The sequence below is a fragment of the Etheostoma spectabile genome, chromosome 18 (genome assembly GCF_008692095.1).
Source record: "Etheostoma spectabile isolate EspeVRDwgs_2016 chromosome 18, UIUC_Espe_1.0, whole genome shotgun sequence".
Lineage (NCBI taxonomy): Eukaryota > Metazoa > Chordata > Actinopteri > Perciformes > Percidae > Etheostoma > Etheostoma spectabile.
Genome location: NC_045750.1, coordinates 5,667,806 through 5,686,429, shown reverse-complemented (window position 1 = coordinate 5,686,429; position 18,624 = coordinate 5,667,806). Strand labels below are relative to the sequence as shown.

At 40.7% G+C, this 18,624-nt stretch overlaps 3 protein-coding genes across 5 annotated transcripts in view; 2 read left to right on the top strand and 1 right to left on the bottom strand.

The window, feature by feature from the left end:
• Positions 1–1,926, top strand: part of map3k5 (mitogen-activated protein kinase kinase kinase 5) — a 77,638-nt gene extending 75,712 nt beyond the window's left edge. For both annotated transcript variants that reach the window (XM_032543722.1, XM_032543721.1), the window contains one exon: positions 278–1,926. In XM_032543722.1, the coding sequence (XP_032399613.1) occupies positions 278–338 (61 nt within the window). In that variant the 3' untranslated portion in view covers positions 339–1,926. The remainder of the gene's footprint in view (positions 1–277) is intronic.
• Positions 1,927–2,466: 540 nt separating this feature from the next.
• Positions 2,467–11,147, top strand: lrp11 (low density lipoprotein receptor-related protein 11). Its single transcript, XM_032543724.1, has 10 exons — positions 2,467–3,327; positions 4,235–4,392; positions 5,754–5,895; positions 6,322–6,447; positions 6,629–6,829; positions 7,861–8,028; positions 8,119–8,175; positions 8,264–8,356; positions 8,451–9,170; positions 9,765–11,147. The coding sequence occupies exons 1-9, from the start codon at positions 2,760–2,762 to the stop codon at positions 8,603–8,605; spliced, it is 1,668 nt and encodes a 555-aa protein (XP_032399615.1). The 5' UTR covers positions 2,467–2,759; the 3' UTR covers positions 8,606–9,170; positions 9,765–11,147.
• pcmt (protein-L-isoaspartate (D-aspartate) O-methyltransferase) lies at positions 10,649–18,622 on the bottom strand. Of its 2 annotated transcripts, none has more exons than XM_032543728.1 (8): positions 18,357–18,622; positions 15,609–15,713; positions 15,471–15,502; positions 14,922–15,026; positions 14,643–14,763; positions 13,140–13,225; positions 12,739–12,965; positions 10,649–11,438 (listed from the first exon to the last, which is right to left on the bottom strand). In XM_032543728.1, exons 1-7 carry the CDS (start codon positions 18,535–18,537, stop codon positions 12,786–12,788), a joined length of 810 nt encoding a protein of 269 aa, XP_032399619.1. In that variant the 5' UTR covers positions 18,538–18,622; the 3' UTR covers positions 10,649–11,438; positions 12,739–12,785. The 2 variants fall into 2 exon arrangements, with proteins under 2 accessions (XP_032399619.1, XP_032399618.1); XM_032543727.1 differs by having other exon boundaries at positions 12,796–12,965.
• Between the last annotated feature and the right edge of the window lie 2 nt (positions 18,623–18,624).

Genomic DNA, 18,624 nt, shown 5'->3' with positions numbered 1-18,624 from the left:
AAACACTGACACTACTGTTAGCTATAGTAGCTACAGGAAGTTAATCAATTCATTAGCAAGTGTCAATTTTTGCAACAAAAAAAAATGTAATGAACTTTAATTAATTGATCATTTTTAAATGAATCCACCCAGGAATTATTGTCATACTACTGGAAAATCCTGACAAAAGTGTGATACAAACACAAGTAATTCTACTGTGTGAAATAGTGTAATTTCTGTTCACACAACGGTGAATTGTATAGTGTAACCTAACCGTCTTTTCTCTTTATCCGTTCAGAGGCGGGATCCTGTGTAAACTATGGAAGGCCATCACAGACTACAGGCAGAAGCCAACCTGAGGCCTTAAGTAGCGACAACCGCTCAGAGAAGCCAGGTTACTTTGTCCCAACAACTCAGTATTCTCTCTTGTTCCTCAGTTTTTTACAAGAGCAAGACTTTTAGGAGAGAAACCTGTGTTTGCCGTCGCGTGCACAGAGCGGCTTTCCACCAGCACAAGAGACTCCGACTGGTCTCGTCGGAGTAGCTTGATCATTTTGAAAAGAGGACGTCGGGGGGAAAAAAACAACTTTGAAAGCGACAATCACTGAGAAGTGCCACAAGTCTGGTGGACATTACACAGCGTTTTGTTACAGGTGCGTTTAAAAAATGACAACTGGTGAGAAAACATATTGTTAAAATCTTGAATGCTGCCAAAACATTTTCTCCTGTCTTTACAAGATTACAAGAGGTTTACAAAACTGGAGAGTGATCGTTTTCTAATACAAGCCTGAGATACAAAATACATTCAAAATCATCCGAACTAATATTTTTATCCTAGCATCTTATCACTACTTTATTTAAATATGTTTTTAATTTAATTTTTATGGTAATCTACAGGATGTCGGTGCATGCCCTGTTTTTATTTTTATTTTGTATCCATACTGAGAATTATTTAAATTGGGTTTTTTTCACATTTCCTTTTATAATACAAATCTACATTTTTATTTTTCAGAAAAGTGTAAATATTGTGTTACGGAATAACATTTGTGTGCTTTACAAATGCAAAGATAAACATCGTTAAATCTCCATGTGGATTGACCGTGTCTATAATCAAAACATGTGAAACATTTATTGTAAAGTATTGTATTTTTTAGTGTCACAAATTATAGGATAATATCCAGTTGGTATAATTAATATATCACGAAATCATTTGCTCTGTTTTTATTGTTGTACACTGACAGAATTGTGCTTATCCTGCTTGTGTAGACGTAGATATTTTGTTTCATATCTATGTGTGTAGATATGATCATTCAATCAGACGTTGTCATGAAAAATTTGAAATGCAACAAACTCATATCGAAGAGCCTTGATCTTTTTTTTAATTTTAAAAACGTTTCAGAAATGGGGAACATAATCATGAGAAGTGTGTACGCTTTGTTTCATATCTAAAATGATTCAAGATTTTTCTGTCATGTTGTTAAAATAAAATGCTTCATCTTGAACTGTGAAAGAAATGTGTTCAAATAATCTGTTACAAATGTGAATGGATACAGTGAAGTAGATTTATTCAGTAGATTTATTTTTATTTAAACAAATACTTTGGTATGATGGTTTTATGAAATGGTTCCTCTACTCATAGAGAGAGAAGTCAAAGCTCTACTTGATATAAAACAATATTGACAATTGTCAAATGCTTATACTGTTCCCCATAGATTTCCATTTTCCAGCCATAAATTAGGATTTTTACTTTTCAAAAGTGAAAACTTACATTACCTTTTAAATGCAAAACTTGGCTCTGCACAAGTACAGTAGGCTAGAAAAAAAAATAGTAATAATAAAAGTGTTGTGGTTAGATACAGTCATGTCAAAAAGTAAAACAGAATGACCTGATTAGCAAAAATAAAGTGGCATAATATAATAAACTATTTCTGAATAGCGGTAATTCCATTTTTTGTGAAACTTCATAAGAAATATTAAAGTTTTTTTACATGAGTAATCTCATAGAGGCAATTCAATGTGCTTTACAGAGTGATACAACTGTTAAATAATGAATTTATGAGACCGATACAGGCAGTCAACACACACACACACACCTAAGCTGCCTCAAAATATTGCAGGACAACAATTATAATAAAAACATACAATTAGCTTAGGGCTATGACAAAAACAAACTGAACACAAACTATAGCTAAATAAATACAAATGTCTCCCATGTGTGTTGTTGCTGTTAAAACGAATATATAGCGTGCCTTTTTATAAAAGCAAACACCAGTAGAAAGTAGAGACAGGGAGGTAAATAGAGCTACGTCACAGGTGTGTTAGCTTTCCACTCGACATATTTATCCATCATTGTGACGTCAGTGGTTTCTGCTGGTCTCGCCCTTACGCCTTTCTTTAACTGTCTATGCTTCATGCTCATCATATATTTTTTTGTATAATTTATTTTTTTATATATGGGCTAATGCTGTTTAATTGTATCTTTGTATGTTGCTTTTTAAAAATAAAAAAATAAAAATAAAAACGTTTTGGTCTCGCGCTCGCGGCCGTCTCCCTCCTCACCATGACAACGACAGATTTCTAGCATCGTCAGAGGACAACCAACCCGTAATCACCTTCGCGCATGATTTAGCGAGCTAGACGCGGCTGTTGTGTAACACACCGTGTTTTACATGACTATTACAGATGTATATTTAATGTAGGAAGGCCATCTTTGCGGGGTGGATGCGTCGGAGACCAGCGGGAGGCACGAGAGGGAGACGCCGTTTAATTGCGTGAACAACATGGCTCTTCTTCAGCATCCCCGGCTGCTGCTGCTCGGTGGTGTTGTGCTGTTGAGCGCCGTCCAACGTATCTGCACTCGGTCTTTGCCAATATCGGATCTAAAATCCAAAATATCAGGCGTGGAGGAGCTGTTGGAGGAATTCCGCAAGCAGCTCCAGCAGGACCAGACGTACAGGACAGGCGATGTGACGGACTCCTGTGTGGGCGACTTTAACGCCGTCGGGGAGCGCATCATCCGAGCCAAGGCCTCCATCGAGCAGGGGGCCACCTTCCTGTTAGCCCCGGACAGGGTGTACACCCCGAAGGACTGTCTGCACGCCTGCTGCTCCCAGCCTCACTGCACCGTGGCGGTGGTCCAGCAGGACCTGAGGCAGCCCGGGGACAGTCTCAGCTGCTACCTGTTCAACTGCACCTACAGGAATAAAAATGTCTGCTCATTTGCACCGCAACAGGGCTTCACTACATACAGCCGGACTCCCAACACAACGCTGGGACACCTCCCTGCTACATCCAGCGGTGCAGCCAGGAGGCCCGGGGAAGGACATCCGGATGAGGTGGATACACAAGGTGGGAGATGCTGCATGAAAACCACAGGCTCAGGCTCACAGGCTACGTTTTACAACAACCGAAATATTGAAAGTATTGCTCTATCTGATTTATCTTAATTGGATTTTGTTGTTCATGCAATGTGTTGACACTATTACATGTCCTGCAGGGCCCTTGGTTACACTTCTAGTTACCAATTTGCTGGATAAATAAGACATTTGTACTTTGTACTGATACTGATAAAGAAAAGTTGTATATTTAGCATGTATCTATTGTGTAAGGCCCTATTGGAAAGGCTTTTGCACTATTATATGCTTTTAAAGAACAGAAATGAAGCCCCAATGGTAATTTATGCTCCCTTTTCCTTAAGGTTTGGGCAAAGGTTGCTACCTAAAACTTCAGGTGACTTTAGTCTCAGTTTAATGTCCCTAGTAAGTAATATAATCAAATGAGATAGACTGCTATATACTAACTACTTATCTTTATAAAGCAGGCAGGTTGAGTTAATGATTTACCTTCCAGGTTCTAGCTGAGTAAAATTAGGCCACTGAGACCGGCAACAGGTGTTTTTTCTCTCAACCATTCACCGACTGTTTAGATAATCCCAAAACCATATCAAGTTAAGTCATCAAGTTAAAAATACAATTTATTCTATTGTTTCAGCTTCTCCAAAATGAGGATTTGTTTGTGTTTTATATTATTTTAAAGCAAATATATTCTACTTTTGCAATGTTTGTCATACAAACCAATGTATCTCAAGTTGCCGTTAGCTTTTAAGACATTTTCTCTGGCATTTTCCCCTATTTTACAACAATTATAAACCAAACGATTAACAAGACAGGACAAGAAAGAGTAAAATTGAAATGAAGTAGGCATGTAGTACACATCCTCCATATTTTCTTGGTTTTTCCTGTGGCTGATTTTGCAGATGTGGATGAGCCTCCTCGCAGTGATGCTGGACAGGATGTGGTGATCCAGCTGCCCACAGACTGGGCTGTCCTGGATGGACGGGACAGTGTGGACGACCATGGCATAAGCCACTATGAATGGACCCTCGTCAAGGGGGACACAGCCATCAATATGAAGGTCAGGAAAGGCTCATAGCCGAGGCATCTTGCAGTAAAATATTAAATGCAGTTTAGTTTGGGTGCTCGACGTGAGAATGAAAGCCTGAAAACAAACACAGGAGATCACACAGAGTGAGTTAAGAATATAAACAAGAATAGCTCTCTAACATTTTAATTTGTGGTATGAATAGTCACTAATCACCCTCAGAGACACCAGTGTGAAATTGCTTGTTTGTTACAGTTAAAGGTGCTCTAAGCAATGTTGGGTGATGATACTTCTTGTTGATTTTTGAAGTATTTTCAAACAAAATGAGACTAGCTCGTCCCTCCCTCCTCCTCGACCCGTCCCCTCCCCCTCCCCTCTGTGCTACCCGCACACTAACCCCCCCCCCCCCAACCCCCATCCCAGATCTTTCTTGTCGGTTATTGGCTGGAACACTGTTTGTGTTTGCTTTGTGGTGCAGGTGAGCACACACTTTGTTTTTGTTGCCATTTGTAGACCCTGGGCTGTCCACAGAGACCGTGTTTTTTACAGTGTGATCTGGGGACAGGCAGCTAGCAGATAGTGAGGAGATGTTTTTTACAGTGTGTTCTGGGGACAGGCAGCTAGCAGATAGTGAGGAGATGTTTTTTTACAGTGTGTTCTGCGGACAGGCAGCTAGCAGATAGTGAGGAGATGTTTTTTACAGTGTGTTCTGCGGACAGGCAGCTAGCAGATAGTGAGGAGATGTTTTTTACAGTGTGTTCTGCGGACAGGCAGCTAGCAGATAGTGAGGAGATGTTTTTTACAGTGTGTTCTGCGGACAGGCAGCTAGCAGATAGTGAGGAGATGTTTTTTACAGTGTGATCTGGGGACAGGCAGCTAGCAGATAGTGAGGAGATGTTTGCTGTATGTGACAACAAATGTTGCCTAAAACACGCGTGACATCACTGAGAGCACCTTTAAGTCAACAGAGTGGCCAGAGCTCCATAACGCCGGCTGTACCAACAGAGATAAGAGTTACGCCCAAACCTGTCCCATGGACAGCAGAAATGTTGGAGCCTGCTCTCCGTTAGCAGCTTAGAGGAAACATGTGAAACATCTGCTACAAAGTGTCCTGCTTTTTATATAAATACTCGTTACACTGTTCCTCTGTGGTTAGTTTTCACCATTTTGTGACTTCAACAGAAAATAGTTAATACACAGCAACAGTGAATCTTTTTTGTCAATTTAAAAAACATTTTACAAGCCAGTACATTTTTAAAAATGTTGCCATGTACTAACATCTGCTGTAATTTTTAAGATGAGAACAACTTAGGAGAACTTAGAAAGGTCTGAGGAAAATCTCAATCTGTGCATATGTGATTCATTAAAGTCTGATCTTTTTGCATCTGTTGAAGGCATCTCATCCTGGGCTCCTGAAGATCAGCGGTCTCCAGGAGGGAGTCTACTCCTTCCAAATGACTGTCACTGACACAGCGGGCCAGAAAAGCTCTGACAACGTCTCTGTCACTGTGCTGGCCCCAAAACACCAAGCAGAAGGTGAAGTGGTCCCCAAAACATAGGTCTATGTTGTGGTTTTGTTGTTCCTTTTAGATTAGATTATACTTTATTCATCCCACAGCGGGAAAATTTCCTTGTTACAGCGGCAGCATTTTCTACAATAAGAGCAAAAACAAACAAACAAATACACAAATATTCAGACTCATTTCAATTTTATTGTTAATTGTCAAGCGGTGCGATATATTGCCGGCTTTTCTTTCACATGAATGGATCCCTTACTAACTGAAAGTTTCTTGAGTTGTTTATCTCAATCATAAAATGGCAGCACTAATGATGCAACAACATTGAAGAACATGTACAGTACTTTCACCATTTTCGTTTCTTTTAAAGATGGGGCTTTGTGGTTACAGTGCAATACTGTTACAGTTGAGCCGTGTGTATAGCTGTAACTTTCTGTGTCCACAGTGTGTACAGGCCTCTGTTCAAAGTACCAGTTCAAGTGTGATGACGGCTGCTGTATTGACATCACCTACGCCTGTGATGGGAAGCAACACTGTCCTGACCGCTCTGATGAAGACTTCTGCCCAATGTGTAAGAAACCCCTGGTTCTTCAGAAATGAGAAATGTTTTGTTTGTTTAAATGGTGAACTTATTTTATAATCTCTTATGATCTTGTAATATCAGGTTCAGTTAAAGGGATGAAAGAATGGAGGAAAACTTAAGCAAAAGCATATGGATCTTCCCACCGTTTGTTTTTCTGTAATTTCTTTAGTTGACAGCAACAGGAAGTCAGTGACCCACACTGCTGATGTGTCAAACCCTCATCGGCCTGTAGCCCAGACAGATGAGGCAGAGGATGGCTCCATGCTCCAGACTGGGCCCAGAAAGACCACAGAGAACATAACACCTCAGGACAGGAGCCATGCCGCTCCTCCACAAAGTCCCACTCAACAGGAGGCTTCAGCCAGTCATGGTAAGGTTGTGTTTGTGTTTGAAGAGCTTTATTCTCACTCACAGGGCATCTCATATGTAAACAAAGCAGTGGGGTGATACAACATAGAGTGGTATTTTCAAATAAATGGTTGGATGCGAGTCCAAAAGCATTTCTTTTACTTTTTCTGCATTTGGTCAAATGTTTGCATCACAATATGATCCTCCATCGCTGTGTCATTAGTGCAGTATCCCTTTGTGACAAGACAGAGAGGGTTTTTAGTGTGTGTCTGGACATAGAAGCAGATGGAGGCCCTGTAGGCAGCCACTGAGTCATAACACTCAGCTCAAAATGCTGGCGAAGCCTCAGGGCCACTCAGCATTCAGCATCCTGGGAAAGCAGCACTTTGCCTGCGTCCCCTCTGAGTGCTAGAACAAAGCCCCTCTGTCCCCGCTGCCATCTGATCCCTGAATCAGGCTGAGATTGACCTAAAGGAATTGGTATTTTACTGCAGGTACTACATTCTCAGGAGTCTTTTCTTTATATCACGAATGCTCAGTCCCATGTCTAAATGCTTGGTTAAGTAAGGTAAAACCCAATTATATCATTATATATATATAATGGGTTTTAAAAAATATTAAAATCTTTACTCTCAGTTGGTTGTGAATATGGTTGTTGATGGGAATGCATTGACTCTCCTCAGGATGCAACTTCCCTCTCCCTTTTCAATAAAGTCTTATCTCATTAATCAATATTTGGCAGGAGACGAGCTGTAAACACAACAATGACATATGATGTGTCATGTGTCAGTAAGCAATCACCAATTTACACATCCAGCAGACCTGGAGCAACCTTAGGTTTAATTTGGAGTTGTGTTTCTGGCCACCTGGCAAATGTAAATCAAATATTCACTTTCTTATCTGTTTTGAACTCCACCAACTCAAATATCTGACTCTGTAGCGACTAAACAATGTTCACCAGCTATTGGCTAACTGTGTCTCCATATGAGCCGCTCCTAATGTGTGTCATATAGAAGGTTGATTGTGTCTCACTCTTTCTCTGTGTTGCTGTAGATCCATGTGCTGCAGCTCCAGTTGTCGGACCCTGTAAAGGCACCTTCCCACGCTGGTACTATGACCAAAAGGAGGGAGAATGCAAACACTTCCTGTATGGTGGTTGCCAGGGCAACCATAACAACTTCCTCCAGGAATCTGACTGTGTCAGTGAATGTATACAGAAAGGTGAGAATCGGCTTCTTGCCCATTTATTTTTTTTAATCTAATTTTATGATTGCAACAACATGAAACATGTTTATTATAAATATCTTTTAGGTCCGGCTTTCAAACCAGCAACTGTGGCTCCTCCAATAACCAAACAGACTGAGATAGGTAAAGCCACAGTGTATGTTAATTAAACTGACATACCAGTAAGTGTTAACTGTTTTCAAATTTAATTGTATTTGTTCCTTTCTTGAAGCTGGCCCTAGAGTCCCCCAGAGCCAAGCAGAGAGCGACGTCCCTGTCTCCAAACCATTTCCAGTAGTAGGAGGACATCCAGTACCAGAGTCAGGTAAGACCTAACATGAAACTTTTAGTTTATATGTACCTCTTGTTCTTTTTTATGTCAGCCAAATTTTCCATATGGCCTCTACTTCATCCTGAAGGTGCAATTCTTCCTCTGGCTCTCGGCCTGATCATCACTGCACTGCTGCTGCTTATGATCGGCTGTCGTCTCAGACTTGTTCGACACAAGTTAAAGAAAGCTCGACCCCTCACCACGGAGGAGTCAGATTACCTCATCAACGGCATGTACCTGTAGCCAATCAGCCACGGGCAGCAAACGGAGAGCGCCGAAATCTGAGTAAGAAACACGGGTGTTGTCACCACAGCCTGAGCCAGGACTTTTTGAATTTGCACTCTGTTTCTTGCAGCCCAGCGTCTTTAATTTGTCCTAACTTCAGGGTGGAAACATCCCATATCTCTTCTGTGGTGAACGTTTTCTGAACATCACCACCTGACTGGTGAATCTGCTGATAGACGCTGCCTTCAAAGCCATTGACACATATTCAGATGCTTGGGAATTCATATGGTTTAAGAAAATCTGAATGAATCCACGATGAAAGAGTCTGCTTTGCTAGTTCGATACTGATATCCTGCTGTAAACATTCCCCCCAGGGACTTCTGGGATATATACAGTAGAAGATACTCTATTTCCCCCTTTACTAAAATTAAATCTATTTCTAAAACACAGGTTACTTTGATGCCAAACGTTTTTATTTCCACTTGTGATGTATTTTTCCTAATTAGTGCTGCACAAAAACATGGTGTTTCTGCCATTGGGTGGCACTAATGTGGCATGTTTGTGCTGTACATTTGATTTGAAGGTCCCATGATGTGGTGCTTTTTGGATGCTTTTATTTAGACCTTAGTGGTCCCCCAATACTATATCTGAAGTCTCTTTTATTTAGACCTTAGTGGTCCCCTAATACTATACCTGAAGTCTCTTTTATATAGACATTAGTGGTCCCCTAATACTATATCTGAAGTCTCTTTCCTGAAATTCAGCCTTGGTGCAGAATTACAGCTACTAGAGCCAGTCCCACAATGAGCTTTCCTTAGTATGTGCCATTTCTGAGTCTGTAGCTTTTGAGGAGGAGAGAGGGGGGGCAAGGTGGAGGCCGGGGGTGTGGCCTTGATCAACTGCCACTTTGCTCGTTTGAAAGCGATTATGTCTTTCTCTTTCTCATAGGCGGGCAAAGCAGAGAAAGGGGTGGTAATCTTGCCCCTTATGACCTCATAAGGAGCAATATTCCAGATCAGCCCATCTGAGCTTTCATTTTCTCAGAGGCAGAGCAGGATACCCAGGGCTTGTTTTACACCTATCACCATTTCTAGCCACTGGGGGACCAAAGGCAGGCTGGGGGAACGCATATTGTTAAAAACTCAAAGTGAAATTTTCATGTCGTGGGACCTTTGAGTTAACTTGGCTGAAGAGCAGAAATGTAACGCATTGGAGTGCCTGTCATAGCTGATTAGCAATTAGCAACAAATTATACTTCAGAATCACATAAAGCCATAGCAAATTCTGTCAAACTCTATTCCTGTCTAAATGTTGTTGCATATATTTCTTTATTGAGCAAACTATGTGGAGTATCTACTATATTTGCACACATGTATTCCCCTCAAAGTGCTGTCTTTAATGTGAGAAATTAAAGTTTATTATATATCAAAACACTGGTGAGATCTGTTGATAAAGTAATTCACAAAACAGCAACTCTCAACCTTTTACCACATCTTTACTTAAGGTCATTATTTGTTTTATTAGTTGTTTGTTCATTTAAAAGACCGAAAGGTTTACACTACACATTACACCCAAATTATTGGCAGTTTTCATTCAAAACGGATCAACATGTTTTTATTTAAAAGTTTACTATTTTAGAAAAAAAAGTAAAATATTTTTCCACCAGCCAAATCATGTGAAAACCACCATATAGGGAAAAATACTTTACAAAACTTAGATGTGAAAATCATTTAAAATCAGCAGAACATTTTACAAACAATTTTTTGGTGGCTAGTCACACAATTCTTGGGGTTGTGCTTAAAGAATCTGGACTCCTGACCTCTGTCATTCTAAAATACTTGTTCCCGCCCTGCCTGCAAGACTTCATAATGAAATATATATTTAACACAAGGTTGCGGCCTGCACACAAGAGATTCAACAACAAAAGGCAGAAAAAAAACATAAGCATCTTTTTATTTTTCATGTGCCATTCCAGAAATTGTGAAAGCCAAATATCATCCGTCTTTCAAAATAAAATGTGCTTTTTTTCGATTTCAAGAAAACAGACATTCATTTGCTTTATATTGTTGGGAGTTTATTTTGGCAATCAGTGACTACCCCATTTGGTATCAGTCACCAGAAGAGCCTGCGCAAATCGTTAATGAAATACCAGCGGCGGAAAGCAACAGATCACCAGGTGGAAAGCACAGCCCTGTATGTGTCGGTGTTATTAGTGCTCAGCTCTCTTTGCAGTACGTGCAGTATAATCCAATGTGTTACTTATTCTATGTGTAGAATGACATAAGAGTGCTGCACATCCAACAGGACATGTGGGTTACATCAGCCATTGTGTTGCCTGTGTGTGTGTGTGTGTGTGTGTACTAATACTGCTGGCAAAAGCTCATATTTTAGCAGAGAAGTCTACAGTTAGATGATCCACACACACACGCCGTAGCTAGGTGAGTTATCTATAAGTTTCAGGCTTTCCTCGTTGTTGTCCGGCGTTCCTCCTACAGTCAGCTTTGATGCTGCTGAAATGTTATACTGCAAAAATGGCTGATTGCAAATCAAATAAACCACACGAAAAAATCCAGCCGTTAAGAAAGAATACATAACCAAAAAGATGCAGGCCTGAAAATAAAAAAATAAAAACAAAAGCCTTTACCACTATTTCTGTGCTGAGCATCAAGCAGTCTTTCTCCCCAGCCCTTCTTGGCTGTCATCAATGTGATACTCTAGTCCATTGTTAGACTTAAACAAAAAGAGCATGTTTTGTTATGCTTATGGGCTGTATGACCCCCATCCAAGTTTTTTTTTCCAGGTTCAAACTTAAAGGTGGATTATGGACTGTCTTCCTCTTCAAAGTTCATCCCTGTGACAAAGAGAAGTCAATGTCAGAAAAGGCACAACAGAAGAGTGACATGCAAAAACAACCATCCTCCCGTCATGCAAACAGTTATCATCACATGGAGTATGGTAAAGGTCCCATGACATGGTGCTCTTTGGATGCTTTTATATAGACCTTAGTGGTCCCCTAATACTGTATCTGAAGTCTCTTTTATAGACCTTAGTGGTCCCCTAATACTGTATCTGAAGTCTCTTTTATATAGACCTTAGTGGTCCCCTAATACTGTATCTGAAGTCTCTTTTATATAGACCTTAGTGGTCCCCTAATACTGTATCTGAAGTCTCTTTTATATAGACCTTAGTGGTCCCCTAATACTGTATCTGAAGTCTCTTTATACAGACCTTAGTGGTCCCCTAATACTGTATCTGAAGTCTCTTTATATAGACCTTAGTGGTCCCCTAATACTGTATCTGAAGTCTCTTTTATATAGACCTTAGTGGTCCCCTAATACTGTATCTGAAGTCTCTTTTATGTAGACCATAGTGGTCCCTAATACTGTATCTGAAGTCTCTTTTATATAGACCTTAGTGGTCCCCTAATACTGTGTCTGCCGTCTCTTTTTTATAGACCTTAGTGGTCCCCCAATACTGTATCTGCCGTCTCTTTTTTATAGACCTTAGTGGTCCCCTAATACTGTATCTGAAGTCTCTTTTATATAGACCTTAGTGGTCCCCTAATACTGTGTCTGCCGTCTCTTTTTTATAGACCTTAGTGGTCCCTAATACTGTATCTGAAGTCTCTTTTACATAGACCTTAGTGGTCCCCTAATACTGTATCTGAAGTCTCTTTTATGTAGACCTTAGTGGTCCCCTAATACTGTATCTGAAGTCTCTTTTATATAGACCTTAGTGGTCCCCTAATACTGTATCTGAAGTCTCTTTTTTATGCCATGGGACCTTTAAGATCACAGTAAAATGCAAACAGAATTTTTTGTCTACATCTCACAGAGTAGAAGATCAAACAGATTTTTTTGTGTGTTATTAGCATCCAAATTCAAAAAGAACTCATGCTCTTGAAAACCAAGCATATGTCTTCATACTGCTGCCATTCAGTTTATTTTGTGTTTGTGACTATGACTTCAAATTTCATTAGTCAGGCAGTTTTTTTTTTTTTTTTTTTTTAAATCAAACCAATTGGGAGTTAAAAAAACGATGAAGGAAACGTGCAGCTAGTTGGTATGGTATGGAAGAAGCAAAAAATGTCAACCAGCAGCAAAATGCAGCCCCTTGTGATCCATTGCCTGCTCCAAGCCACACCATTTCACCTTTGCCACTGTGAGAAGGAGAGAGAGGGAGGAGGGGGAGAAGGAAGTCACTTCCACCTGGACCACTGCTTGTCTTTGTCTGTTAAAGGCACATAAATCACCCCCATCAAGGGCTTCATTTTGGTGCTGCCGTCCTCCAACTTATCATACTGCTCCAGCATCTGGTTTCCTCCCGCCGGGCCAACGGGCAGAATCAGCCGCCCGCCGGGCTTCAACTGGTCTAGAAGCTGGGAGGGAGACAAGGTATTAGTATTAGAGTCAATAGCATTGTGATACAAAGGACCTGGACCATTATGCATTTAGAAAGACATTTCAGGATTGCTAATTTAATCCTGGTAACAATCCTTTTTATTTTTATTTGCGTTGACTTTGATCATTGGAAATCATTCAGATAGACTTACAGCTTGGGGGACATTGGGTGCTGCTGCGCCAACATGGATGGCATCATAAGGCGCTTCCTCAGTGTGGCCCAATCGCCCGTCTCCCACTGAAACACACACACACACACACACACACACACACACACACACACACACACACAACACACACACACACACACACACACACACACACACACACACACACACACACACACACACACACACACACACACACACACACACACACACGTTTCTCCATATTGCACTTCTACTATTATCTGTCTACTCTGTATTTACATCAATTGCAGTTACTCATTAAAGCACTGCGGTGCTGGCAACTCTTCATTCAGGTTGTATCTGTCTGGTTAATCTATTGATCATGTTTTCAATAAACTAGGTCATTATTTATTCCAAGAAATGTCACAAATACAGACAACTTCCCGTCACATGGTACCAGAGCCTAAAGATATAAAGCAGAGTCATATGGACAAATAGTTTTTGCACTCAATACGTTGGTGCTGTATCAGTAACGTGACAATTTTTCGAGTATGACATCTAGTTTCTTTCACAAAGTGCATCAACACTTCTGGAGATTTCTAAATATACCAGTGATATCTTAAAATAGTTTATTCTTGTATCAGCCAAAAAATAAAGAATCTTCTGATGTAACTCCTCGACATCCAATAGTTTAAAGTCTAGGCGCATAACGCTTTGGTCTCAACCGACACCTTTTCAGTCTACAGAAAAACCTTCATGTTTGTTTCATGTTTTCTTCTCTACTATTTTGCTGGGAGGTATTGCCTTTTTTTAATAGTTCAGTAGTTGTTTTGTTTGCACACTTCTTTGTGCAATTACTTTCAGACTAAATTAAAAGTCAATACAAAGTATTTAGCAACATCTGGCAAACGTTTGGTAAAATTAATATCTACAGTGGACAAAACTGGAACTCATTTTCTGTTGACTGACTAAACTGAGACACAAGAACACAAGGAAAAAAAACTGAACCTGAAGTTAACAGATGTGTTTTCCCATCAACCTTTACAATCTGTCAAAACTGTAGCCGCAATTCTTTTGAAATATAACAGAGCAAAGGATGATTGTCTGTTGACTGCCTGCTTTTATTCATAGCCTAGTTGTGTCTGCACTACCACCCTCCTGCCGAGCAGGTGAAAGTAGGTTCTCACTTCATTATTTAACACGGCACAACTCTGTCTGCTGAGCTCCTCTGTTTGATCCCACTGAAGAGAAGACGGCAAGAGCTGAGGACCAGCACACTGTCCCTCGTTTTAAAAGGGTCAGCTGAAAGTTCTTCTATTCAAATAATTCCCAGAAAAAAGATGAAAAAAGTAAATGGCTGTTACTTTTCATCTAGTCTTGCATTGAGAAACGCACTAAGAAAAGCAGAAGGAAACGGACATCCGGACGAAAAAAGAGGTGGATCCAGCGGAATTGCCAGCGGCAACGTAGCAATCCCGGACGTGGTACGCCGTGGATATAGACTACCTTTCATCAGAGACACCTTACCTAGTAGCTTGACTCTGCCCGATGTTATCAAACTGGGGTCGTCTTTCTTCACATTGGTTACAGAATCATCTACAAGCTCTTTGATGTGATCAATTCCTATAACTTTCCCTTTAGCCCCAACCTGCAAAGCACAGAGGGAGCATTAGGTGCTCAGTTCATAATAACAACATCACAACAGTTAACATGTTGGTTGACAAGCTAATTCATCTTTCAGTTTAAATCAATCAGAATGCCACCAAGAGAGAAATTGTATGTGTTTACCCGTCATGTGTGGCTCACCATTCGTGCGAAGCAAACCGAGAGGATTCCACTGCCGGAGCCAACGTCCAGAGCTTTGGCTCCCTCATACAGCTGGTCATGTAGAAGCTCCAGGGCGTAGGCGTGCTGGGTGGAGGGAGGGGACGTCAACAAGAAAACTGCATGACAACCCATCAGTCAGCATACATATTGCATCTGATACTGCCTGTGATTACATAAATCCTACCCAGTACAGCTAACAGGCCAACATCACAACCTGTCTCTTTCTGTGTCTGTTAACATTACAAAATGATCAGTTATATATATTGGTGTTTTTTTTGTTTTGTTTTTTTAATTTAAATCATTTGTCAGTTTGTTGACACTGCCAGAGAGATTTAACTGCCATAGTGATCCACTAAAGATTGTTGATAAGGTTTGATTTGGAATAAAAAGGTGAAGGTAATTTGTATTTCTCTGGCTGCTTCTCTTTGTTATCTACTGAATGATTGTATTGGAGCAATCTTTACAACAACAAACTGTTCAAAGTATTCACGGGATGCAGAAATGTCTGAGAGTCGTTTAAAGTCATACCATGTGTGGGGCACTGATGGTTGCTTGGTAGCCTTTTGGTTAAAAGAGAGATTTTGTTAGTTCCTCCATCAGATAGCAGACAGTATTTGGATTCCAGACTGTGCTGCGATGCATGAATAATTAGGTGAGCGGACGTACCTATTGACTGTGGCGAGTCCATGTACGGATTACACCTAGAGAAATGGGCTCGGTCTGTTGCCAGCATGACTTCATAGACCTTGTCGGACTTAATAATGCCATTTTCTGGGGATGCAAAAGAGTTTGTGTCACTCCCTTTTATGCAAACGTAAACAGGCACAAACACCAGACGGGAATATGTTACATAATCTTTCAGCAGATGCAAATAGGAATACATAAAAGAAAAATAACACACAGACAAGGACATTCAGGGATATTAGGCATTACACAGCCAAATGCTATAATTACTGGTACATTTGGGATGTGAAATATGACATTTACAATGAGAAGTTATGAACCATCAGAATTACTATCTATTCCTTTAATTCTTATGTATTAGACCATTGTCAATGAGCAGCACTTCTTTATGGCTAAATGTAATGTTTAGATGATTTTATCTCACTGTGAGGATGATAATTCATTGAATCAACCAAAAACACATATTTCTGTCTGACGTTTTAATAATTTCTCAACTGATTTTCCAGAAAATGTATTATATCTTGATATATAATTACATATATTGTTATAGAGGCTTGTATCCATATTATCCTCCCTATGGTAATGGTACGTATTAGAGAAAAAACTATATGTCTATGCAGGAAGAACAGTGGAGAATACTGGGACAAAAAGGAATTAAACATATAAAACATATATGCATGAAGATGAAGTAGCAAATCACAATATGCACATTATGATAAACTGAGACTATCAGAGAAACCTTTGGACAAAATGAAGTCAGCAGCCCACAGGCAGGAAGCCTTTCAGCAGCAAAGCGTTAAAGTTGACAGTCGTGTGGTGGAAGGAACTGAAAAAACTTCCCTAAGAGTTGCAAGTGTCTTCCCAATAATCTCTCATAACAGGTTCCTGCAGCAGCTGGTGCCAAAGGCAGGAGAAGCCAACGACAGCCGGTGGTGCTCTCGTTACCGTCTCTGCTCACCGCCAGAGCTGTGTGCCGCTTTAGGATGCACACAAAAAACCATACAGGCTGCCAGATGGACACCTAGTACTGATTTGGGGAATTAAAATAACCCATACTGGCAGATTTTAAGCGGTTTTCTTCCTTTCCGTAATTTTTCTCAGAATTCAAAATTCTTGGTGCAAGCCCCCGGGTGAAGAAAACAAACCATGTTGTTTCTAGGCTACAAACCCACTTAGTGTACAATTTGGAAACATTTCATTTTCCTCCAACACAAAACATGCTGAACTTTAAGAAACCATAAGGAAGTCAAGGTTTAAAAAACAAAAACATTGCAACTGGCTGAATTATTACTGCCAGTACGGACCAGTCCAGGTCACTGGTCAGGAGGACACATACCATTTTAAAAAGTCATGACTTAGCATGCCGCCTGAGTGTGACCTGCTTAAATTCAATTTATAAAAACTGGTTGCCAAATTGCATAAAAGGCAGACATCAAAAGGGGATGCTCATGAATTTAAGTCAAAAGCCTTTTGGTGAGGGCGCCTGGTTCGCTCACCTTGTAGAGCGGGCGCCCATAAATAGAGGTTTACTCCTCGACTCCTCTCCCCTTTCAAGTCTAAGCTGCCCTATACAAATAAAGGCCTAAAATGCCAAACAAAAAAAATTAAAAAGCCTTTTGGTCAAAGCCTATTTGACCTTTTCCTTGGAAATTGTCATCATTTTAATTTACTGCATGACTGCTTTACATACTGAGGAGAAGTCTAGAAGTCTTTTTTTAACCATGCACGATTGCAACATATGGTCACTTTAATAAACAGAGATATAAAATGATATCTGCCAAGAAAGAAAAATATGCTAATTATGCTTTTATTAAAAAGCAAATGTAGAATGACTGACCACTGCCCTCCAACCACACAGCCTTTGGCAAAATGCTTCCAGCTGAACTTTCTGTTGCAATGCTGGACTGCACAGCATATAAATAGCTCTGGTAGATACTTTATATTGAAGGTGGACATGCACACTCAAGTCTGCAGATACCATCACGTTTAATAGCATTTATGTGCATGCATGTTATCATGTCAGATCAAAGCTTGTATGTTCAGTGTCTGTCAACCACTGAGTTTCCCTCTTAACCACACAATGCCATCTGATTGCAGAATAAACCATGTGGCACTGATGACATTGATCACAGTGTTCTTAGCACCAGGTAGCAGCAGTCTAGCAGGGTGGTACACTGAGCCACTGCTGGTTTTTTTGTCCGAGCAACAACTAACTGCCGCTCACACAGCATGCTGCCATTTTCAATCACTCACTAACAAGGGCACTGTAGAAACTAGAATCCCATTTCCAGCTGGTAGTGTCATTCATGTAAAGTGAATGGCACAGAGATAGATAGCCGTCAATGAATGTGGGCAGGGCACCTAGCAGCGCTGCTATCGCTAGCTACGATGTCCCCAAATGACGCACATAGAGCCAGCAGGCTAATCTAACCCAACACAAAACTGAAACTGATATAATCTGTGACTATAGGTGATTTGTGTATTTGTTGTTATTTTATTTTTTTTGCAGCGACGGAAGGCATGCATCTGCTCCACAGCGTAAACGTGGTTTGGGAAAGGGGTGGAGAGAGGTAACGCTAGCTAGGTCAACAACAACATATCACATAGCTTAGCAACCAGCTAGCTCGCGCTCCTCCTGCGTTAAAACCTCAGCTTTCAAACTAAACCGTTTCCGCGCGACCCGTCTGCAAAGGCGTCGGTGCTGCCGCCGTACAACACGTCAGGACTTACTGCGGAGGTTGTTAACAAGCTCTGCGTGGCTGGCTCCTCCAGATTTCCAGGCCATTATTAAACACACTTTGCGGAGTAAGTAGACAGCAGCTGTCAGTGCCGCGCCTGCGCCAACCGTTTTACCGAGGAAGCTGACAACCTCCAGAGCGGGCGGCGGAGCGGCGGATGCGTCACGAGGCATCCGAAACGATTTCACCGCGGGGCGGTCTTCCTAACACACACCCTGATGCTGAACAGGGGCATTTTTAAAATACTTTTAAAAACATGT